At 47.2% G+C, this 25,429-nt stretch overlaps 1 protein-coding gene across 2 annotated transcripts; it reads left to right on the plus strand.

Moving 5' to 3' along the window:
* The first annotated feature begins 1,879 nt into the window (after window positions 1-1,879).
* Window positions 1,880-24,884, plus strand: LOC141217371 (dynein axonemal heavy chain 12-like). 2 transcript variants are annotated; one of them, XM_073665798.1, is made up of 7 exons: window positions 1,880-1,975; window positions 9,818-9,924; window positions 13,407-13,591; window positions 13,883-14,003; window positions 15,139-15,421; window positions 20,112-20,229; window positions 24,297-24,884. In XM_073665798.1, the coding sequence occupies exons 3-5, from the start codon at window positions 13,451-13,453 to the stop codon at window positions 15,168-15,170; spliced, it is 294 nt and encodes a 97-aa protein (XP_073521899.1). In that variant the 5' UTR covers window positions 1,880-1,975; window positions 9,818-9,924; window positions 13,407-13,450; the 3' UTR covers window positions 15,171-15,421; window positions 20,112-20,229; window positions 24,297-24,884. The 2 variants fall into 2 exon arrangements, with proteins under 2 accessions (XP_073521899.1, XP_073521900.1); XM_073665799.1 differs by lacking the exon at window positions 9,818-9,924 and having other exon boundaries at window positions 1,884-1,975.
* The last annotated feature ends 545 nt before the right edge of the window (window positions 24,885-25,429 follow it).

The following is a 25,429-nucleotide window of genomic DNA, read 5'->3' on the forward strand; positions in this document are numbered from 1 at the left end:
TACACCTTTCTAAAGATTCTTTTTATGTGATAGTGTCTTTTATTTGCTCATTAATAATCTGATATATCTTTTGGTATTTTGTGTATAGTTGTTTTTTTGCTGTTGGGGTAAATTGTAGGATATTGATTTCAGAGGGGTTTCCTGACCCTTTGATTGTAGGAATGAGTGGTATATATGTGCTAATAAATTAGGACAAAACGTAGGAAATTTAGGAAAAAACTGAACATCTCAGCAGTAATAACATGCTGATTGTGATGTCATGAAGATGACTTGAATTTCCACCAATTAGAGATCAGCATGTTTCAGGTCACCCAGATAGAACAGTCCATGAAACATGAGTCACGGCCACTGTGAGGTCATAATGCTGATTAGAATTTCCACCAGTCAGAAAACAGAACCGCCCAGAAGAACCACCCAGGAGGTATGAGTCATCGCCACTGTGAGGTCATAATGCTAACCAATCACAGAGCAGCCACACCCAGATTTTCCACCAATCAGAGAGCAGCCACACCCAGATCTTCCACCAATCAGAGATCAGCAGTGGGTATAAATAGCCGCTGCCGCCTGCCCGGCTTAGCCTTGCACTGGTTGGGTCTCTCTTTTTTTTCCTCTCTCTTGGTCTCTCTCTCTCTCTCTTCTCTCTCTCTTCTCTCTCTCTTCTCTCTCTCTCTCTTCTCTCTCTCTTCTCTCTCTCTCTTCTCTCTCTCTTCTCTCTCTCTTCTCTCTCTCTTCTCTCTCTCTCTCTTCTCTCTCTCTCTTTTCTCTCTCTCTCTCTCTCTCTCTCTCTCTCTCTCTCTCTCTCTCTCCGGCCCTCTTAAGGGCTACCCCAAATGTGTAAAAGATAGAAACCAATATTTGTGTTGTTTGTCCGTTTTATGAGCCTTTGATTAACCCCTTCTCACTCTTTGCCATATATATATATATATATATATATATACATAGTATGTGCAGGTGGGCCTTAAAGGGAATTTCCAGGACAAACATATTGATGGCCTATCCCCTGGTTATCTCATTAATATCAGATTTGTGGGGGTCCGGCACGTGGCTCCTCCACTAATCAGCTGTTTGCAGCTTCGGTCGAGGTCAGATGTAAACAGTGTTGAGGAGCTGAACATCACAGCTCTGGTCACTGTGTAGTGGCCGCTCCCTGGTGCTGCAGATCAGCTCCTATTACATGAATATTAGCTGACTTGCAGGACCCGCAGTACAGTGAATGGAGCGGTGATGTTCAATCTTCACACTATTTACATCTGAGCGCTGCAATCAGCTGATGGGTAGAGCCGGTGCCGCGTGTCAGAGCCCACCGATCTGATATTGATAACCCATCCCCAGGATAAATCATCATTATTATACTACTGGAAACTCCATTAATGGATTGTCTGGGATTAATAACATGAGCCCCTTCTTTAAGAAAAAACAGTCCCTAACTGGTCACAGGATGAATGTGGGATTTCAGGTCACCCATTTACTGCAATGCAGCTGGCAATGCCACCCAGCGGATCTAAGCAAGTCCCGGGGCCACAACAATATACAGCCAGTGCCCGAGTATAGGATGGAAGATTAAAAAAAATCTTCAAAAATGTATTTTGTATGAGGCATACATCAAAAATACAGGCAATGCTTTTCCTGACAACTCTGAGTTTTATAATGTGGAAAAAAACGTTTAAAAAAACACTGTGTGAACATAACCCTAACTGGATTGTGACTGTGTATATACATATATAAGCTGCCCCTCCCCCACCATGTGAGCATTCTCAGCGCGTACTGACCAATGCTGTCCACCAGGTGGCATCAGCAGGAAATTACAGCGATGAGACAAGCACTGCATGACAGCCCCGCCCCAATCTGCCCTATACCAGACACGCCCCCTACCAACGCCCCGCCTCCACTGCCATGACAACCGAATTATTTAATGGCAGAAAGAGAGACCTTATATGAGCAGAGAAGTAGCGGCCGGAGCGCGGGGTCCGCACAGGTGAGCGCCCCCATAACACAGTGTATGTACTGCACGTCAGCTCTATGGCAGACTGTCACCTGTGCTGGATCCAGTACGTGTTACACTTATATCTGTACAGAGACACAGAGGACGCAGCGGGGCCCTGTCGCCAGATATATATATGTGTGTGTGTATATACAGTATATATGTGTATGTATATGCTGTATTACTGTATATATGTGTGTGTGTGTGTGTGTATATACAGTATATATGTGTATGTATATGCTGTATTACTGTATATATGTGTGTGTGTGGGGATATACAGTATATATGTGTATGTATATGCTGTATTACTGTATATATGTGTGTGTGTGTGTATACAGTATATATGTGTATGTATATGCTGTATTACTGTATATATGCGTGTATATATGTACTAGCTATTGAACCCGTTCTACGCCCGGGTGGCGAGCATTTTTATTGGTATATGGTCTCCCATCCTGGTATTTGTGCTGCCCCCATCCTATTGTGGTATGCATGGTCCCTCCACCCCCCAATCCTGGCATACATGGCACACCTCATTCCCCAATCATGGTATGTATGGTCCCCTCACCCCCCAACCCTGGTATGCATGGCACACCTCACCCCCCAATCATGGTATGTATGGTCCCCTCACCCCCCAATCCTAGTATGCATGGCACACCTCATTCCCCAATCCTGGTATGCATGGTCCCCTCACCTCCCAATCCTGGTATACATGGCACCCCTCACCCCCCAATCCTGGTATGCATGGCACCCCTCACCCCCAATCCTGGTATACATGGCACCCCTCATTCCCCAATCCTGGTATGCATGGCACCCCTCATTCCCCAATCCTGGTATGCATGGCACCCCTCATTCCCCAATCCTGGTATACATGGCACCCATCACCCCCCAATCCTGGTATGCATGGTCCCCTCACCCCCCAATCCTGGTATGCATTTTCCCCTCACCCCCCAATCCTGGTATGCATGGTCCCCTCACCCCCCAATCCTGGTATGCATGGTCCCCTCACCCCCCAATCCTGGTATACATGGCACCCCTCATTCTCCAATCCTGGTATGCATGGCACCCCTCACCCCCAATCCTGGTATACATGGCACCCCTCATCCCCCAATCCTGGTATACATGGTCCCCTCACCCCTCAATTCTGGTATACATGGCATCCCTCATTCCCCAATCCTGGTATACATGGCACCCCTCACCCCCTAATTCTGGTATGCATGGTCCCCTCACCCCCCAATCCTGGTATGTTTGGTCCCCTCACCCCCCAATTCTGGTATACATGGCATCCCTCATTCCCCAATCCTGGTATGCATGGTCACCTCACCTCCCAATCCTGGTATACATGGCACCCCTCACCCCCCAATCCTGGTATGCATGGCATCCCTCACCCCCAATCCTGGTATACTTGGCACCCCTCATTCCCCAATCCTGGTATGCATGGCACCCCTCACCCCCAATCCTGGTATGCATGGCACCCCTCATTCCCCAATCCTGGTATGCATGGCACCCCTCATTCCCCAATCCTGGTATGCATGGCACCCCTCATCCCCAATCCTGGTATGCATGGTCCCCCCCCAATTCTGGTATACATGGCACCCCTCAGCCCCAATCCTGGTATGCATGGTCCCCTCACCCCCCAATTCTGGTATACATGGTACCCCTCACCCCCAATCCTGGTATGCATGGTACCCCCTCATCCCTATTCTGGTATCTATGGTACCCCCTCACATCCCCAATCCTGGTATGCATGGTACCCCTCATCCCTATCCTGATATGCATGGCACCCCTCACCCCCAATCCTGTTATGCATGGCACCCCTCACCCCCAATCCTGTTATGCATGGTCCCCTCACCCCCAATCCTGTTATGCATGGTCCCCTTACCCCCCAATCCTGGTATGCATGGCACCCCTCACCCCCCAATCCTGGTATGGATAGTCCCCTCACCCGCCAATCCTGGTATGTATGGTCCTCTCACCCCCCAATCCTGGTATGTATGGCACCCCTCACCCCCCAATCCTAGTATGCATGGCACACCTCATTCCCCAATCCTGGTATGCATGGTCCCCTCACCTCCCAATCCTGGTATACATGGCACCCCTCACCCCCCAATCCTGGTATGCATGGCACCCCTCACCCCCAATCCTGGTATACATGGCACCCCTCATTCCCCAATCCTGGTATGCATGGCACCCCTCATTCCCCAATCCTGGTATGCATGGCACCCCTCATTCCCCAATCCTGGTATACATGGCAGCCATCACCCCCCAATCCTGGTATGCATGGTCCCCTCACCCCCCAATCCTGGTATGCATGGTCCCCTCACCCCCCAATCCTGGTATGCATGGTCCCCTCACCCCCCAATCCTGGTATGCATGGTCCCCTCACCCCCCAATCCTGGTATACATGGCACCCCTCATTCTCCAATCCTGGTATGCATGGCACCCCTCACCCCCAATCCTGGTATACATGGCACCCCTCATCCCCCAATCCTGGTATACATGGTCCCCTCACCCCTCAATTCTGGTATACATGGCATCCCTCATTCCCCAATCCTGGTATACATGGCACCCCTCACCCCCTAATTCTGGTATGCATGGTCCCCTCACCCCTCAATCCTGGTATGTTTGGTCCCCTCACCCCCCAATTCTGGTATACATGGCATCCCTCATTCCCCAATCCTGGTATGCATGGTCACCTCACCTCCCAATCCTGGTATACATGGCACCCCTCACCCCCCAATCCTGGTATGCATGGCACCCCTCACCCCCAATCCTGGTATACTTGGCACCCCTCATTCCCCAATCCTGGTATGCATGGCACCCCTCACCCCCAATCCTGGTATGCATGGCACCCCTCATTCCCCAATCCTGGTATGCATGGCACCCCTCATTCCCCAATCCTGGTATGCATGGCACCCCTCATCCCCAATCCTGGTATGCATGGTCCCCCCCAATTCTGGTATACATGGCACCCCTCAGCCCCAATCCTGGTATGCATGGTCCCCTCACCCCCCAATTCTGGTATACATGGTACCCCTCACCCCCAATCCTGGTATCCATGGTACCCCCTCATCCCTATTCTGGTATCTATGGTACCCCCTCACATCCCCAATCCTGGTATGCATGGTACCCCTCATCCCTATCCTGATATGCATGGCACCCCTCACCCCCAATCCTGTTATGCATGGCACCCCTCACCCCCAATCCTGTTATGCATGGTCCCCTCACCCCCAATCCTGTTATGCATGGTCCCCTTACCCCCCAATCCTGGTATGCATGGCACCCCTCACCCCCCAATCCTGGTATGGATAGTCCCCTCACCCGCCAATCCTGGTATGTATGGTCCTCTCACCCCCCAATCCTGGTATGTATGGCACCCCTCACCCCCCAATCCTGGTATGTATGGCACCCCTCATCCCTATCATGCTACACACAAATACAAGAAAATAAACACTTATACTCACCTTTCTTCCCTGTGCTCCAGCGCTGTTTCCCGTTCTGCTGGAGGCCGGGGGAGGAGTGCGGCGCCGAAGTACGCGTGTGCTCATACCACGCTGTCCGGCTCCATTTTGCTGAAGACACATTGCAAATGTGTCTTCAGTAAAATGGCGCCGGATAGCGCTATGCGCATGTGCCGATTTCAATGCCTCCCTCTTCCCCCGGACTCCGGACCGAACAGAAGCGCCGCGGTAGCGCTCATCCCGGTCAGGTAAGTATGTAAGTATGGCGCCAGAGATCGCGGTATGTGTTCAGTGTATAAGCATACCGTGATCTCCTGCACCATACACTCCTCTTACCTGTAACGGCTCCATGCGTTCTTCAGTCTGGAGCCAGACTGTGCAGGCGTGTCGCACTAGCGCAGACTATAAAGGCTTCAGACAGAGGGACGCTTGTAGCGTTATATTATAGATACTCTATATGTATGTATATATATATATGTATACTGTATATGTGTATATGCATACTGTATGTATATATATATGTATACTGTATATGGGTGTGTATATATGTATACTGTATATGGGTGTGTATATGTATACTGTATATGGGTGTGTATATATGTATACTGTATGTGTGTGTATATATATGTATACTGTATATGTGTGTGTATATCTATACTGTGTATATATGTATACTGTATATGGGTGTGTATATATGTATACTGTATATAGGTGTATATATATGTATACTGTAGATGTGTGTATATGTATACTGTATATGGGTGTATATATGTATACTGTATATAGGTGTATATATATGTATACTGTAGATGTGTGTATATGTATACTGTATATGGGTGTATATATGTATGCTGTATGTGTGTGTATATATATATGTACAGTGCTGGCCAAAAGTATTGGCACCCCTGCAATTCTGTCAGATAATACTCAGTTTCTTCCTGAAAATGATTGCAATCACAAATTCTTTGGTATTATTATCTTCATTTAATTTGCTTGCAAGGAAAAAATACAAAAGAGAATGAAGCAAAAATAAAATCATTGATCATTTCACACAAAACTCCAAAAATGGGCCGGACAAAAGTATTGGCACCCTCAGCCTAATACTTGGTTGCACAACCTTTAGCCAAAATAACTGCGAACAACCGCTTCCGGTAACCATCAATGAGTTTCTTACAATGCTCTGCTGGAATTGTAGACCATTCTTCTTTGGCAAACTTGTAGTGAGCTGGCCGTCTCTGGCTGTTCTGTGATAATTGATATAGAGCCTGTTACAGAAGTGATTACACAGGATGATGTTGCCACCTTGTGGCCAGAGGTTGCACCTGCGCAGGGTGTGATGACAGAGAAAAAGACTGAGCCTCCTGTGTCCCGCCCTAGAGAGTCACGTGACCAAAGTGGGAAGCAGGAAAAAGCGCGCGCAGAGTCTGCTGTGGTCTGTGAAAAGAGCCAGGACGGTGTGCAGGCCCTCGTGTGTGGCGCAGGAGAGACTCTCAACGTGATTTCTTCTATCTGACACCATATCCTCGGAGCCTTCCCCAGCTCCTGCACTGCTGAAGGATTCAGCTGTTACACTCCCTGCTACTGGAGTGTGGACTACATAAGGGGACCCACCAGAGCTTCTATCCGGATCAGAGAGACTGTAAGCGGGACCTCTGGCGAGAGGCCGAAGTATCCCTTCCTTTGTTTCCGCGAATTCTGCTGTTCCTGTTTTTTTTCCGGCTGGGACGCCTTCCTGCAAAGACAGACAGGCCTGCGACGGGGGACACATCCTTCTGGAGTAAAGGACTGGTAACGTGTGAGTAGGGACAGTGAGGGTCAGCTTATCAGTACACGTTATTACTGTGCATATTTACGGTTGTCATTTATTGTTTTTTTTTCTTTGCTGTGTTAAAAATGTATGCGAGTAAAGATACGGTTGTCAAGATAGAGTCTGTGTGTGGGGATCTTGCTGGGCCAGATCATAGATACCAATGCGCGGCCTTGCCCGCGGTCACTTCAAACTGCTCCAGGTCCCTGATATTTGAAGGGAGCCTTCTCCAAACTGCCATTTTGCGATCTCTCCACAGGTGTTCTATGGGATTCAGGTCTGGACTCATTGCTGGCCACCTTAGAAGTCTCCAGTGCTTTCTCTAAAACCATTTTATAGTGCTTTTGGAAGTGTGTTTTGGGTCATTGTCCTGCTGGAAGACCCATGACCTCTGAGGGAAACCCAGCTTTCTCACACTGGGCCCTACATTATGCTGCAAAATTTGTTGGTAGTCTTCAGACTTCATAATGCCATGCACACGGTCAAGCAGTCCAGTGCCAGAGGCAGCAAAGCAACCCCAAAACATCAGGGAACCTCCGCCATGTTTGACTGTAGGGACCGTGTTCTTTTCTTTGAATGTCTCTTTTTTTTTCCTGTACACTCTATGTTGATGCTTTTTCCCAAAAAGCTCTACTTTTGTCTCATCTGGTCAGAGAACATTCTTCCAAAACGTTTTAGGCTTTCTCAGGTAAGTTTTGGCAAACTCCAGCCTGGCTTTTTTATGTCTCGGGGTAAGAAGTGGGGTCTTCCTGGGTATCCTACCATACAGTCCCTTTTCATTCAGACGCCAACGGATAGTATGGGTTGACACTGCTGTACCCTCGGACTGCAGGGCAGCTTGAACTTGTTTGGATGTTAGTCGAGGTTCTTTATCCACCATCCGCACAATCTTGCGCTGAAATCTCTCGTCAATTTTTTTTTCCGTCCACATCTAGGGAGGTTAGCCACAGTGCCATGGGCTTTACACTTCTTGATGACACTGCGCACGGAAGACACAGGAACATTCAGGTCTTTGGAGATGGACTTGTAGCCTTGAGATTGCTCATGCTTCCTCACAATTTGGTTTCTCAAGTCCTCAGACAGTTCTTTGGTCTTCTTTCTTTTCTCCATGCTCAATGTGGTACACACAAGGACACAGGACAGAGGTTGAGTCAACTTTAATCCATGTTAACTGGCTGCAAGTGTGATTTAGCTATTGCCAACACCTGTTAGGTGCCACAGGTAAGTTACAGGTGCTGTTAATTGCACGAATTAGAGAAGCATCACATGATTTTTCAAACAGTGCCAATACTTTTGTCCACCCCCTTTTTTAGGTTTGGTGTGGAATTATATCCAATCTGGCTTTAGGACAATTCTATTTGTGTTTTTTTCATTGAAGACAAATTAAATGAAGAGAATAATACCAAAGAATTTATGATTGCAATCATTTTCAGGAAGAAATTGAGCATTATCTGACAGAATTGCAGGGGTGCCAATACTTTTGGCCACCACTGTATACTGTATATGGGCGTGTGTATATATATATGTATACTGGTATGTGTGTGTATATGTGTGTATATATGTGTATATATGTATACTGTATATGTGTGTATATATGTATACTGTATATGTGTGTATATATGTATACTGTATATGGGTGTGTATATATATATATACAGTATATGGGTGTGTATATATATATATACTGTATACTGGGTGTGTATATATGTATACTGTATAAGTGTGTATATATATGTATACTGTATATGGGTGTATATATGTATACTGTATATGTGTGTATATATGCATACTGTATATGGGTGTATATATGCATACTGTATATGTGTGTATATATGTATACTGTATATGTGTGTATATATATGTATACTGTATATGGGTGTGTATATATGTATACTGGTATATGTGTGTATATATGTATACTGTATATGGGTGTGTATATATGTATACTGTATATGTGTGTATATATGTATACTGTATATGTGTGTATATATGTATACTGTATATGGGTGTGTATATATATATATATATATACAGTATATGGGTGTGTATATATATATATACTGTATACTGGGTGTGTATATATGTATACTGTATAAGTGTGTATATATATGTATACTGTATATGGGTGTATATATATGTATACTGGTATATGTGTGTATATATGTATACTGTATATGGGTGTATATATGCATACTGTATATGTGTGTATATATGTATACTGTATATGTGTGTATATATATGTATACTGTATATGGGTGTGTATATATGTATACTGGTATATGTGTGTATATATGTATACTGTATATGGGTGTGTATATATGTATACTGTATATGTGTGTATATATGTATACTGTATATGTGTGTATATGTATACTGTATATGGGTGGATATATACAGTACAGACCAAAAGTTTGGACACACCTTCTCATTTAAAGATTTTTCTGTATTTTCATGACTATGAAAATTGTACATTCACACTGAAGGCATCAAAACTATGAATTAACACATGTGGAATTATATACTTAACAAATAAGTGTGAAACAACTGAAAATATGTCTTATATTCTAGGTTCTTCAGAGTAGCCACCTTTTGCTTTGATGACTGCTTTGCACACTCTTGGCATTCTCTTGATGAGCTTCTAGAGGTAGTCACCGGAAATGGTCTTCACTTCACAGGTGTGCCCTGTCAGGTTTAATATGATAAAGTGCTTTATTCTTTGTCAGGTCCAGGGGTCCTGTAGAATGTGAATCCCTGAGGAACAGCGGATCCTTGGCTTGTGCCAAGACAGAAGAAAAGTTGCTGAACACTTGGTACCCCAAAGTGATCAATCTATTTGCCAATCAAGATGCCCTGCAGTTGATTAATGCGGACAAATTGGATTCCTTTTATAACTGCGTCTCGACTAGCGGGGTGCCTCAAGGGTCTGTCTTGGGCCCTATATTATTTAATATATTTATTAATGATCTAGTGGAAGGGTTGCATAGTAAAATAGCAATATTTGCAGATGATACTAAACTTTGTAACGTAGTTAATACAGATGAGGATAGGGCACAGCTACAGGAGGATTTAGATAAATTGGGGAGTTGGGCCAAAAAATGGCAAATGGGGTTCAATGCCGATAAATGTAAGGTCATGCACATGGGAAAGAAAAACAGCAGTCACCCATACATATTAAATGGGAAACCGTTGGGGAAATCTGACATGGAGAAGGACCTGGGCGTCTTGGTTAACAGCAAATTAAATTGGAGTGCCCAGTGTCAGGCAGCAGCTGCGAAGGCAAATAGAGTCATGGCATGCATCAGAAGAGGAATAGGGGCATATGATGAGAACATTGTTCTTCCTCTGTGTAAAGCGCTGGTAAGGCCGCACTTAGAATATTGTGCACAGTTCTGGGCTCCGGTACTCAGGAAAGACATATTGGAGCTAGAGAGGGTACAAAGGAGGGCGACTAAGGTAATAAAGGGAATGGAGGGACTAAAATACCCAGAGAGGTTGTCCAAATTAGGCCTATTTACGTTGGAAAAGAGAAGGCTTAGTGGAGACCTCATAAACATGTATAAATACATCAGGGGGCTGTACAGAGATCTCTCCCATGACCTGTTTATACCAAGGATGGTGACAAAGACGAGGGGGCACACTATGCGTCTGGAGGAAAGGAGGTTCCTGCACCAGCATAGAAGGGGATTCTTTACGGTCAGAGCTGTGAGACTCTGGAATTCTCTGGGAGAGGAAGTGGTGATGTCCAACTCACTTAATGAGTTCAAGAGAGGACTGGACGCCTTTCTTGAGAACAATAAAATTACATCTTATGTTTAGTGATAGTTAATTAATCCAGGGATTTAATCTGACTGCCAGATTGGAGTCGGGAAGTGAATTTTTCCTCAATGATGTAAATTGGCCTATACCGCATGGTTTTTTTTTGCCTTCCCCTGGATCAACGCTGCGGAATAGCTGCAGTGCACAAGAAATAGGCTGAACTGGATGGACGCTTGTCTTTTTTCGGCCTTTTAAACTATGTAACTATGTAACACTTATGTCCAAGCAGGTAAAGGCGGCTGCAAGATCCGTGATATATAAGGATTCATGTTCATTATTGTATCTCTGGATCAGACATAGACTCAGAGTGATACAACTAAATAGACCCTATAGGGGTAAAGTTGGCATATCCGGGGGGAAATATATCCCAGATTTGCCAAACTGAGCCAACTCATGAAACACATGGGTACATAGGAGAAGAAAGAGTTAATTGGCGTAAAAAATATAAATTTTTATTCCATCAAGTTAAAAAACGTACATAGTAAAAAGAGAAATGACATAATACGGATAGTATAAAGACACTAATTAGATTACCAATGTAGCAAGATATGTTACAAAGTATACATATATGGTCACGCATATGGTCACAGTGGGACATGAGCAATATAGATAATATAGCATAAGGTTAGTATATCAAGACAATCCAAGGAGTGTAATAATATATCAAAAAGTAATCCATAAGTATTCCATAGTCATTGGATTTACACTTGCCATATGCATCAGGTATCCATCTAAATAATGCTCCTGCCCACAAATAATCAGATACATGTCATATAAAACATTTTTTAAGGTAGTCTCTTACCACAAAGAGTGCCAAAAAGGAGGGTAAAGTGCATAAAGGAACGCACAGTGGCAGAGTGGTATTCCCATCTCATATATTTATGGCACTTCCACAGTCTGAGGACGCACATTCGGCTGAAGTATATTGCTGCGCAGGGACATGCCGGGTCCCTGAGCTGCAATGCATGCCGCCAGCCAATCAAAGGCCAGTAGCTGATGTCGGCGTGCCAGTCACGAGCGACGCATGGAAGTGACGTCATGCGCTGCCCTTGCCGGCACACTGAAATCAGCTACAGAAGAAGACGCCGCATGTCGTGGGAGCGCAGGAAGGTAAGAAGAATCATTTATTTTTGTTTATTTAATGTATTAGAAAAGAACGACAGAACATTATACCAGGAAAGGGCCAAGGATGGGGAGCATTAGACAAGGAAGGGGCTCAGGGTGGGGAGAATTAGACAAGGAAGGGGCCCAGGATGGGGAGCATTATATAAAGAAGGGGCCCAGGATGGGGAACATTATACAAGGAAAGGGCCCAGGATAGGGAGCATTATACCAGAATGGGGGTCATTATACCATGACATGGGCCAGGATGAAGGACATTACACCAGGAAGGGCACAAGGATGGAGGTCATTATACCAGAATGGGGCCTAGGATGGGGGACAGGATACCAGGATGGAGGACATTGTTATAGGATGGGGGACATTGTACCAGGATTGGGGACATTGTTACAGGAAGGGGCCAGGATGGGGGACATTATTACAGTAAGAGGCCCAGGACCAAGGACATTATACCAGGAAGGAGCCCAGGATTGGGACGTTATTGCTGAAAGGGGCTCAGGATGGGGGGTATTATACACAGAAGGTGGATATTATAACAGGAAGAGGCCCAGGATCGGGGATATTATAACAGGAAGGGGCGCAGGATGGGGAACATTATACCAGGAAGGGGCCTAGAATGAGAGACATTATTATAGGATGGGGCTACAATGGGAAACATCCAAGGCAGGGACGAACACGCGCATCATTATCGGATCTAGAATGCTACAAGGGCCCATACATCTGACCAACATGCTGGTGGGGGCCCAGGTCCAAATTTTGCACATCTGCAGGAACATGGCATATGGCTTAACAGTATGTCATATGTTGGGAAGGGGTTAAGCTACAGCACATTACATAGCCTCTTGCAGCTATATCAATGGAAAAATTAAAAAATGTATGGCTTTTTGAAGAAGGGAAGGAAAAAATGCAAAACAAAAAATTATCCGGTCCTGAAGGGATTAAGGAGTTCCCACCCACAGTAAATGTTGTCACTCAGCTTAAAATCTTCACTTGCTTATTAGCAGAAGCTAAGGTTTCATTAGGATCTCCGAGGCTAAAGTTACATGCGGCTCCAGCTTACATGTAAAGGGGATGGTATCAAGGAGTCTCGCCAAACTTTCCCTACAAATGTCCAACAATTCAGAATTCATATCCATTGATAATTTATCTTCTAAAATGATAGCATTTTTTTTCTATCCTTTTCATTTTATGTGTAATTAACTTTTTGCTCTCCTCCTTTAAGCAATGGGAGGAACGACTGATAAGGATCCAGGAAACCATTGATGAATGGCTGAAGGTGCCGACCCAGTGGCTTTAATCTTCTCTTCTGAGGACATCATGCAGCAAATGCCTGAAGAAGGACGCTTATTCCAGACTGTGGACAGAAACTGGAGAGAGATCATGAAACATTGCGTTAAAGACCCGAAGGTAAATGGATGCTTCATGGTGGACTGATACAAGAAAGCACGGTCATCTTGCATCCAGGATTGATGTTTTCCAAGAGTCCGTGTCCTGATGCTTCCATCACAAGGATCCCGGGTTATGGGGCTCCGCACTGCCTGGACTCCAGCCTCCCGCATCTTCTATTTTCTATCCAAATAGGTTCTAATTTTTCTTTTAATATAAACTATTGGCACAATAGTCAATGAATGTGACCTTTTTTCAGTCTCTATAACTATATAATGGAATCTTACTTATGGGCTATCTACTTTGTTTTAGGTTTTAAGCGCCACTTCTCTGACCGGACTTCTGGAGAAACTTCAGGACAGCAATGTGCTTCTGGATAAAATCATGAAAGGGCTGAATGCCTATCTGGAGAAGAAGAGGCTTTTTTCCCACGGTATAGTCCTTTCACTTGTTGCAATGATTGTATATATTCCTTAAATTTTTTTTTTTCTTATTTAAACGCATTGAAATCATTTTTGTAATTGGATTTCATTAATAATTTTGCACTGTTTGCCTTCTATTGGCTCTGTGTTGCGCTGGCTATTGGACTTATTTTTAATCTGTCTTTTTTCAGCTCCTCTTAGCCGATTTATGACCACAGATCACATCAAAGCTGAATGTGCAGGAAACAAAAAGCCTAACGGTGCAACATTTTTAATGAAACTGAATTGTCGCAAATACTCGCAATTAAATGGGTATTCCCATCTCCAAGATCCTATCCCAATATGTAGTAGGCGTAGTAATAATAATAATATTAGCAAATACCTCCAATTAGAAGTGTAGTATAGTTCTTCTGATTCACTATGTCGCTTTCCCCATGTGCAAGGCATTGCAGTAGCTTCGGTATCCATGGTTACGACCACTCATATAGTGACAGTTATTTGCTAGTGGTCGTAACCTAAGCTACTGCAATGCCCTGCACATGGGGTAAGCGACAAAACAAATCAGAAGAACTATACTAAACTTCTAATTGGAGGTATTTGCTAATATTATTATTATTACGCATACTACATATTGGGGTAGAATCCTGGAGATGGGAATACACATTTCAGTTAAATAAAAAAAAGTTCCCAAAGCTGGATAGCCCCTTTAAGCTAACCATACGCATGACATATGAGATACCCGTGGTCTGAATGGTTATTTGGCTATTTCTCCTGACTCCCACCTATTCTGCTGAACAGTCATGTGGTTTTAATGGGGAGAGAGGAGAAAGTCGGTACTGGACACCTCCGGCAGCGGGTTATCTCCCCTGAGAACCAAAAGACCGGGTATTGAAATCCCATCTGCCCGATCCTTCTGGCCCTGACATCCTCTATCGGGGGAGAGTCAGGAGACCCCCATACACATCAGTGGGTAGGCCGGTCCTGCTGCAATCGTCAGGTTTAAACTATTTTAATCCAATGTGTATGGGGACTGAATCTTTACTTTAAAGCTTTGCTTTTCTATTTTCTCACATAGACACTAATACAAATGGCGCCTGACCCAATACTTTAATGACATCTTTATCATATTGTGCATTTTCGCTTTAGCTTTTTCTTCCTGTCCAACGACGAAATGCTAGAAATTCTCTCTGAGACTAAAGATCCTCTGCGGGTCCAACCACATCTAAAGAAGGGCTTTGAAGGCATCGCAAAGCTGGAGCTCCTTCCTAACCTGGACATCAAAGCCATGTACAGCACCGAGGGGGAACGCGTAGAGCTCATCCAGACCATCTCCACCTCCGAGGCTCGGGGGGCCGTGGAGAAGTGGCTCATCCAAGGGGAAGATGTCATGTTAAGGAGCGTGCATGATGTTATTGCTCGGTCACGAATGGTACGGATCTACCTACAGACCAAAAGCATTAATTGGAACTAATCTAGTCTATATATATAATCGTCTTATCCCGTCTGTCTGTCTGTCTGTGTGTCTGTCTGTCCAGGAAATCCCGCGTCGCTCATTGGTCCGGCAGCGGCCAATCAGCGCCGGGGGATTTCTAAAAAAAGATGGCGGCCGTTAGCGGCTCATCTGCGGGACGGAGCTGAGCGGCCATGCAGCCGGGAGATGACCGGCGCAAGGCGCTCATCTCCCGGCCGGCAACAGCAGAAGGAACCCGACCGACGGACCCATCTGCGGGATGGAGATGCAGCCGGAAGATGAGCGCCGCGAGGCGCTCATCTCCCGGCCGGTAGCAGCGGAAGGACCGCCGGCGTCGCTGACCTCCATGCGGAAGGGAGGACCGGGGAGCGGCGCCGCAGGTCGGGATACTTCTGCTGTGAGCGCCCGCTATGTCCCGGGTTCTCGCAGCGGAAGTAGCCGCACAGGCAGCGCCGCTCCCCGGTCCTCACCAAGACGATTCGATGATTGATCGCGGTCTTCGGACCCGACCAATCACTGATCTTAGCGCAAAACTTAAACACCGCTGTGCTGATTGGTCGCCGACGCTGCCCGCGACCAATCACCGATCTTGGCTCCACATTTAAACACCGCTGTGGTGATTGGTCGCGGCCGATATTTAAATTTGGCGCCAAAATCGGTGATTGGTCGCGGCCGATATTTCAATTTGGCGCCCAAATCGGTGATTGGTCGCGGTCAGCGTCCGTGACCAATCAGCACAATAGTGTTTAACTTTGGCGCCAAGATCAGTCATTGGTCGCGGGCCAAGACAGCGACCAATCACCGATTTGTGCGGCACTTTTAAATAGCGTCCGTGACCAATTGGATGTCAGCGCCACTCCCCGGTCCTCCCTTCACACCCTAGCCGCATGGATGTCAGCGCCGCTCCCCGGTCCTCCCTTCACACCCTAGCCGCATGGATGTCAGCGGCGCTGCCTGTGCGGATACTTCCGCTCCGAGAACCCGGGACATGAGCGGGCGCTCGCAGCAGAAGTATCTGGACTCGCAGCGCCGCTCCCCGGTCCTCCCTTCACACCCTAGCCGCTGATGTCCCCACTGTATCCGCATGGTCTTACAAAGGTCCGGACATTTGTGTTAAAAATCGCTGATTGGTCGCTGGCGCTGCCCGCGACCAATCACCGATTTGGGCGCCAAATTTAAATATCAGCTGCGACCAATCAGCACAGCGGTGTTTAAATGTGGAGCCAAGATCGGTGATTGGTCGCGGCCGATATTTAAATTTGGCGCCCAAATCGGTGATTGGTCGCGGGCAGCGCCAGCGACCAATCAGCGATTTTTAACACAAATGTCCGGACCTTTGTAACACCATGCGGATACTGTGGGGACATCAGCGGCTAGGGTGTGAAGGGAGGACCGGGGAGCGGCGCTGCGGGTCGGGATACTTCTGCTCCGAGCGCCCGCTCATGTCCCGGGTTCTCGGAGCGGAAGTATCCGCACAGGCAGCGACGCTGACATCCATGCGGCTAGGGTGTGAAGGGAGGAACGGGGAGCGGCGCTGACATCCAATTGGTCGCGGACGCTATTTAAAAGTGCCGCACAAATCGGTGATTGGTCGCGGTCTTGGCCCACAACCAATCACGGATCTTGCCGCAAAAGTTAAACACTACAGTGCTGATTGGTCGCGGACGCTGACAGCGACCAATCACCGATTTGGGCGCCACATTCAAATATCGGCCGCGACCAATCACCGATCTTGGCTCCACATTTAAACACCGCTGTGCGGATTGGTCGCGGACGCTATTTAAATGTGGCACCAAAATCGGTGATTGGTCGCGCCCAGCGTCGGCGACCAATCAGCACAGCGGTGTTTAAATGTGGAGCCAAGATCGGTGATTGGTCGCGGCCGATATTTGAATGTGGCGCCCAAATCGGTGATTGGTCGCTGTCAGCGTCCGCGACCAATTAGCACCGTAGTGTTTAACTTTGGCCGCAAGATCAGTGATTGGTTGCGGGCCAAGTCGGCGACCAATCACCGATTTGTGCGGCACATTTAAATAGCGGCCGCGACCAATTGGATGTCAGCGCCGCTCCCCGGTGCTCCCTTCACGCCCTAGCCGCATGGATGTCAGCGCCGCTGCCTGTGCGGATACTTCCGCTCCGAGAACCCGGGACATGAGCGGGCGCTCGCAGCAGAAGTATCCCGACCCGCAGCGCCGCTCCCCGGTCCTCCCTTCACACCCTAGCCGCTGATGTCCCCACAGTATCCGCATGGTGTTACAAAGGTCCGGACATTTGTGTTAAAAATCGCTGATTGGTCGCTGACGCTGCCGCCGACCAATCACCGATTTAGGCGCCAAATTTAAATATCGGCCGCGACCAATCACCGATCTTGGCTCAACATTTAAACACCGCTGTACTGATTGGTCGCGGACGCTATTTAAATGTGCCGCCAAAATTGGTGATTGGTCGCGCACAGCGTCGGCGACCAATCAGCACAGCGGTGTTTGAATTTGCCGCCAAGATCGGTGATTGGTCGCGGCCAGCGCCAGCGACCAATCAGCGATTTTTAACACAGATGTCCTGACCTTTGTAACACCATGCAGATACTGTGGGGACATCAGTGGCTAGGGTGTGAAGGGAGGACCGGGGAGCGGCGCTGCGAGTCCGGATACTTCTGCTGCGAGCGCCCGCTCATGTCCCGGGTTCTTGCAGCGGAACTATCCGCACAGGCAGCGGCGCTGACATCCATGCGGCTAGGGTGTGAAGGGAGGACCGGGGAGCGGTGCTGACATCCAATTGGTCGCGGCCGCTATTTAAATTTAAATGTGGCGCCAAAATCGGTGATTGGTCGCGCCCAGCGTCGGCGACCAATCAGCACAGCGGTGTTTAAATGTGGAGCCAAGATCGGTGATTGGTCGCGGCCGATATTTAAAATTGGCGCCCAAATCGGTGATTGGTCGCGGGCAGCGCCAGCGACCAATCAGCGATTTTGAACACAAATGTCCGGACCTTTGTAACACCCTGCGGATACTGTGGGGACATCAGCGGCTAGGGTGTGAAGGGAGGACCGGGGAGCGGCGCTGCGGGTCGGGATACTTCTGCTCCGAGCGCCCGCTCATGTCCCGGGTTCTCACAGCGGAAGTAGCCGCACAGGCAGGGGCGCTCCCCTGTCCTCTCTAATACGATTCCACTCCCCGCTCCTCACCAATACGATTCGCTGATTGGTCGCGCTCTCCACACCCGACCAATCAGTGATCTTGGCGCTAAAGTTAAACACCGCTCTGCTGATTGGTCGCGTCCGCTGCCCGCAACCAATCACCGATTTGGGCGCCACATTTAAATAGCGGCCGCGACCATTCACCGATCTTGCCGCCACATTTAAACACTGCTGTGCTGATTGGACGCGGACGCCGGACGCGTCCAATCAACGAGATTGGCGCCAAATTTAAGCAACGCTCTGCTGATTGATCGCGGTCGCTGGCCGAGATCAATCAGCAGTATTGGCGCAAAATTTAAACAACGCTCTGCTGATTGGTCGCGGATGTCGGCCGTGACCAGTCAGCAGTATTGGCGCCAAATTTAAACCTCACTCTGCTGATTGGTCGCAACCACCGGCCGCGACCAATCTGCGTTTTTGGTGCCAAATTTAAACAACGCTCTGCTGATTGGTCACAGTCGCCGGCCGAGACCAATCAGCAGCATTGGGGCCAAATGTAAACCCCGCTGTGCTGATTGGTCGCGGTCGCCGGCAAAGACCCATCAGCATTATTGGTGCCAAATTTAAACCCTGCTCTGCTGATTGGTCGCAGCCACCAGCCGCGACTAATCAGCGATTTTGGTGCCAAATTTAAACACCGCACTGCTGATTGGTCGCGGCCGCCAGCCGCGACCAATCAGCGAGATTGGCGCCAAATTTAAACGCCGCTCTGCTGATTGGTCGCGGCCGCCATCCGCGACCAATCAGCGAGATTGGCGCCAAATTTAAACAACGCTCTTATGATTGTTCGCTGTCGCCGGCCTCGACCAATCAGCGATTTTGGCGCCAAATTTAAAGAATGCTCTGCTGTTTGGTCGCGGCCGGCGACCAATCTGTGATTTTGGCGCCGAATTTAAACCCCGCTCTGCATCGCTCTGCTGATTGGTCGCGGTCGGCGGCCATGACCAGTCAGCAGTATTGGCGCCAAATTTAAACACCGCTCGGCTGATTGGTCGCGACTAATCAGCGATTTTGGTGCCAAATTTAAACACGCTCTCCAGTCCTCACTAACACGGTTCGCTGATTGGTCGCGGCCGCCGCCCGCGACCAATCATCGATATTGCCGCCAAATTTAAACACCGCTTTGCTGATTGGTCGCGGTTGCCGAACGCGACCAATCAGCGATTTTGGCGCCAAATTTAAACACAGCTCTGCTGATTGCACCCGGTCGGCCGCATACCTATTCTAGAATACCCGATGCATTAGAATCGGGCCACCATCTAGTTCTTTTATATTTGTATAAGATTATTTGGCGGCAGTGAATGATTTGTGGATGATGTATCTCTTGCAATAGAGCCAGGTAGCAGATCTTCTACCTGCAATCGGTAGAAATGAATTTGCTAGATAATACTAGTAAGGTTGTCCCTCTCTTAAATGCTTCTGTCAACGTAATTTAACTTTCTTTTTTAAAAGGCATACCCTGCGACTGCAAGAAAAGACTGGGTGAGGGAATGGCCGGGACAGGTAGTGCTCTGTGTGTCTCATGTTCTGGACAAGTGAAGTGCATGAAGCTATCGACAGTGGCCCGGAGGTACGGCATAAGCTCCTTTACTGATCAAGGTTGCTTCACTATAAACAGTCATGGCCGGAAGTGTTGGCACCCTTGAAGTTGTTCCAGAAAATGAAGTATTTTTCCATAAAAAATTGCATGTGTATTTTCTGTTATACACATGTTTATTTCCTTTGTATGTATTGGAACAACACAAAAAAAGGCAAATTGGATATAATTTCACACAAAACCCCATAAATGGGTCGGACAAAATTGTTGGCATCTTTCCAAAATTGTGGGTAAACAATTTTGTTTCAAGCATGTGATGCTCGTTCAAAGTCACCTGTGGCAAGTAAAAGGTGCGGGCAATATGAAAATCACACCTGAAACCTGATACAAAGTTGACTCAGTCTTTGCGTTGTTACGTGCCACACTAAGCAGGGAGAACAGAAAGAGGAGAAGAGAACTGTCTGAGGACTTGAGAACCAAAATTGTTGACTAATATCTTCTTTTTGTGTTGTTCCAATATACACAAATGAAATAAACATGTGAACAACAAAACGTGTAATTGTAATAATTTTCTGGGAGAAATACATATATATACATTCATAGACAGACTTCATGAGTTCTCCTGCTAATAGACTGTCATACCCAGAGACGCAGCTTATAGGAGTTTCCAGGGGGGGATATACCATTGGTGCAACAGAGGTAAGGGGACCCACATTCACATCCAAAGATGCAAGCAGCTTATTTCACAGTACGTTATTAGACTGCAAAGAGCCCATGTAGTGTTCTTGCCCAGGGGTCTTCTCCTGGGGGTTGCAGTTGTACAGCGGCTCAATATCTTGAAGGTACCCAAAAGGCTCCATAGTATTGCTGGGATTTTGCATTGATTCATGCATCTTGTCTAGAGATGCGCAACTAAATTTGCAGGACCTTGGTCTAAGAGAGCAGGTTAGTAGTCTGTGGCTGTTGGATGGGAGCCTTGCTAACCTCCTCTTACATGCCGGCATCCCTGGCTCCTCTTTTGATTAGCCGGCCAGGCGTGATGTCATTTGTGCCTCACACCACAACTATGACATCGACATCAAAAGAGGAGCCGGAGATGCCGGTTCACGGGGCTCCGGTCCTGCGGCCGTGGAATACTGACCGGACTGTTGGACCAGAGTCCTGCAAATCCATTCGCTCATCTCTACTCTCGTCATATCTACCAATAAGGGAAGACATTGTATGGGATTTCCCATAATACCAGCATAAAATTAATCCATCTGCATTGAGTTTTCCATGCTGTTTGTAGCAGGGTTTTATAGAGGTACATCTGGGTATTTGGAGCAATTTGCGAGGAGGCAAATTGTCCCAGCAGACTCGCAGCACATTGGGGGCTCTCGTCACCATAGAGGGGCACGCTCGTGACGTGGTCACGGAAATGATCGAAACAGGTTTGTGCAAACATCATGGCTGGCAGCAAACTTTCCAATACCATGTTCTATTTATTATACACTACATGGAGAAAGGTATTGTGCCCCCTCCACATTACACCTACAGGGGCTTTTATGGCCTCCTATTCTAATCCATATCCAGGATGTTAATATGGAGTCCGTCCCTCTACAGATATCACAGCTCAGTATGCCGAGCACCTTCATACATTTCACCATATTCCTATGTTCTTTCCATATCTATGTTATGTTCCCCCCTCTTTTCTTTGAGTTTTCATAGGACACAATTGATCTTGTCACAGTAAAGCAATCTTGGGGTGTACTTACAATGACGTCTATGGGGCAGTAGTCATTTCTGCATATTGAGATGGTGGTCACTATATAGGAATGTTTTGGCATCTGTAGGTGTCGGCATCCCCTGTATATGACTCATTGCCACAATTGATCTTCTTTATAGTCAGTGGTTTGGATGGCCTAGGTGCGGTTTGTAATATTTTCTATCAATGGTGTGTGCGCCCTCCTCTGTGCAGTGTCGTTCTATAACCATGGATGGACTAATAAAGGGGTTTTATGTCAATTCCTTTAATGACCTTTTGTTCGGTTTCTTTGTAGGTATTATGTCATTCTCCGAGTGGTCAGCCATTCTAAGCCTGAGCAGACATATGGCAATGTAATTGATGTGTGCCTGACATTGCTCTTCCCTATGTGGCGGTGACATATTTATGCTGCCATTCTCCAGTATTTGTTCTAATTAATCATCCTAAAGGTGTTTAGTGGGGTTGAGGTTGAGAACGTGTGGGAAACAGTTCTGCTCTTCTATTCCCTTAGGGTTGGAAGCTACAATTGTTTAAAATGTCTTGTGCTGAAGCATTAAGATATCTTTTCACTGGAACTAAGGGGCCTAGACCACCCCCTAAAAACAAGGCCATACCTCCACCACCAAACTGCCCAGCGGGCACAATGCAGTTAATAGGGTAACGTTCTCCTGGCATTCACCAAATCCAGACTCGTCCATCAGATGCCAGATAGAGAAGTGTGATCCGTCACTGCACAGAACAGGTCTCCTCCAGAGTCCTGTGGTGGCGGCTTCACACGCTCGGCATCGTGCTTGGTGATGTAAGGCTGCATGCAGCTGCTCGGCCATAAAGCTCCAGGCGGGGGCGCAGTGTTTGCGGTGATGTTGTTACCAAAGTAGATCTGGACTCTGCAGTTATGGAGTCAGGAGAGCGTTCTGCCCTCTGCTCCTCAGCACTCAGTGACCCCGCTCTGTAATGTTCCGGGGTCTCCTGAGGTGCTGCAGTTCCTTCCACTCCTTAATAATATCACTCACATGTGATGGGGGAAGATTTAGGAGGGAAGAAATGTAATATCCAGACTTGTTACCCCGGTGGCTCCTATTACAGGACCGCGCTGGTATCAGAGAGCTCTGCACCACCAGCCGTTCTGTCATATGTTAGTAACAGCACACAGCATGGGAGGGCGGATGTTATACACCGGGGGGCGTGGGGATTGATGTTATACACTGGTGGGGGGCGAGAGTCTTAATGTTATACAAGGCCGAGGGGCCAGATGTTATACCCTAGGGGTACGAGGGGCTAGATGTTATACTGTCCGAGGGCTGGATGTTATACACTGAGGAGCAAGGGGACGGATATTATATACCGGGGTGAGGGGACGGATATTATACACCGGGGGGCGTGGGGACGGATATTATACACCAGGGGCGAGGGGACGGATATTATACACCAGGTGCGAGGGGACGGATATTATACACCAGGGGTGAGGGGACAGATATTATACACCAGGTGCGAGGGGACGGATATTATTCACCAGGGGCGAGGGGACGGATATTATACACCAGGGGCGAGGGGACGGATATTATTCACCAGGGGCGAGGGGACGGATATTATACACCAGGGGCGAGGGGACGGATATTATACACCAGGGGCGAGGGGACGGATATTATACACCAGGTGCGAGGGGACGGATATTATACACCAGGGGTGAGGGGACGGATATTATACACCAGGGGTGAGGGGACGGATATTATACACCAGGGGCGAGGGGACGGATATTATACACGAGGGAGCGAGGGGACAGATGTTATACACCGGGGCTGGGGGCCGGATATTATGCAAAGAAGGGCTTGGGGTTGGATGTTATACAGTGGGGTTGAGGGGATGGATTTTATACACTGGCGGGGGGGGGCGAGGGGACGGATATTATACACCGGGGGGGCGAGAGGCCGGATGTTATACACCAGGGGGAGGGAGCGAGGGGACAGATGTTATACACCGGGGCTGGGGGCCGGATGTTATACCCTGGGGGCCAGATGTTATGCAATGGAGCGCTTGGGGTTGGATGTTATACAGTGGGGTTGAGGGGATGGATTTTATACACTGGCGGGGGGGGCGAGGGGAGAGATGTTATACTAAACTAGGGGCGAGGGGTGGATGTTATACACCGGGGGAGGCGAGAGGCCGGATTTTATAAACTGGGGGCTGAGAGTCCGGATATTATACACCGTGGGCAATGGGACTAAATGAAAAAAGCAGAATTCGGTGACTAGGAGTTTTGTCCTATAATGTATGTGCATTTGCCTTCCCTTTAGAAACTCTCCCTTGTGATTCTGCAGTGTCTTAGAGGTTGACTATCTTTTCCTACATTCCTCAGGAGTTTCTCATGAACAGACTTCCGGTGGCTTGCCCAACTCCGCTATTACTGGGAGAATGAGAATGCGAGAGTGCGAATCATCAACTGCAATGTGAAGTCCGCCTATGAGTACCTGGGCAGCTCCCCACGCCTGGTCATCACTCCGCTTACTGACAGATGCTAGCGGACTCTGCTATGATGTGATGGGTTATGCTCAGAAATGTTTTTGACTTTTGTATGATGCATGAAACTTATTAGCAATTATTATTGATATTTCATACCAGTTCTTTCATGTTTCATTGGTAGATCGGTGCTTTTTATCTAAATCTTGGTGGAGCTCCAGAAGGTCCGGCCGGCACAGGAAAAACTGAGACCACCAAAGATTTGGCCAAGGCGCTGGCCGTGCAGTGTGTGGTCTTTAACTGCTCTGATGGTTTGGACTACATAGCAATGTCAAAGGTACATACAATGTTAAGCTGCTCCATTGCAGATAATAAACTGACTCCATCCGATGTTCTGCTGACATCTTTTGATTATATAGTACAGACCAAAAGTTTGGACACACATTCTCATTTAAAGATTTTTCTGTATTTTCATGACTATGAAAATTGTACATTCACACTGAAGGCATCAAAACTATGAATTAACACATGTGGAATTATATACTTAACAAAAAAGTGTGAAACAACTGAAAATATGTCTTATAGTCTAGGTTCTTCAAAGTAGCCAAGAGGTAGTCACCGGAAATGGTTTTCACTTCACAGATGTGCCCTGTCAGGTTTAATAAGTGGGATTTCTTGCCTTATAAATGGGGTTGGGACCATCAGTTGTGTTGTGCAGAAGTCAGGTGAATACACAGCTGATAGTCCTACTGAATAGACTGTTAGAATTTGTATTATGGCAAGAAAAAAGCAGCTAAGTAAAGAAAAACGAGTGGCCATCATTACTTTAAGAAATGAAGGTCAGTCAGTCCGAAAAATTGGGAAAACTTTGAAAGTGTCCCCAAGTACAGTTGCAAAAACCATGAAGCGCTACAAAGTAACTGGGTCACATGAGGACCGCCCCAGTAAAGGAAGACCAAGAGTCACCTCTGCTTCTGAGGATAAGTTTATCCGAGTCACCAGCCTCAGAAATCGCAGGTTAACAGCAGCTCA

The sequence above is a fragment of the Phyllobates terribilis genome, unplaced genomic scaffold (assembly GCF_046119375.1).
Source record: "Phyllobates terribilis strain yellow unplaced genomic scaffold, ASM4611937v1 Scaffold_241__1_contigs__length_2998254, whole genome shotgun sequence".
Taxonomy (NCBI): Eukaryota; Metazoa; Chordata; class Amphibia; order Anura; family Dendrobatidae; genus Phyllobates; species Phyllobates terribilis.

Excerpts from the sequence above, each read along its gene's own strand:
- LOC141217371 (XM_073665798.1), top strand. The coding sequence starts at position 13,451 with ATGGCTGAAGGTGCCGACCCAGTGGCTTTAATCTTCTCTTCTGAGGAC. Across the intron at positions 13,592-13,882 it reads ATTGCGTTAAAGACCCGAAG|GTTTTAAGCGCCACTTCTCT; the intron begins GTAAATGGATGC and ends ACTTTGTTTTAG. Across the intron at positions 14,004-15,138 it reads GAAGAGGCTTTTTTCCCACG|CTTTTTCTTCCTGTCCAACG; the intron begins GTATAGTCCTTT and ends TTTTCGCTTTAG.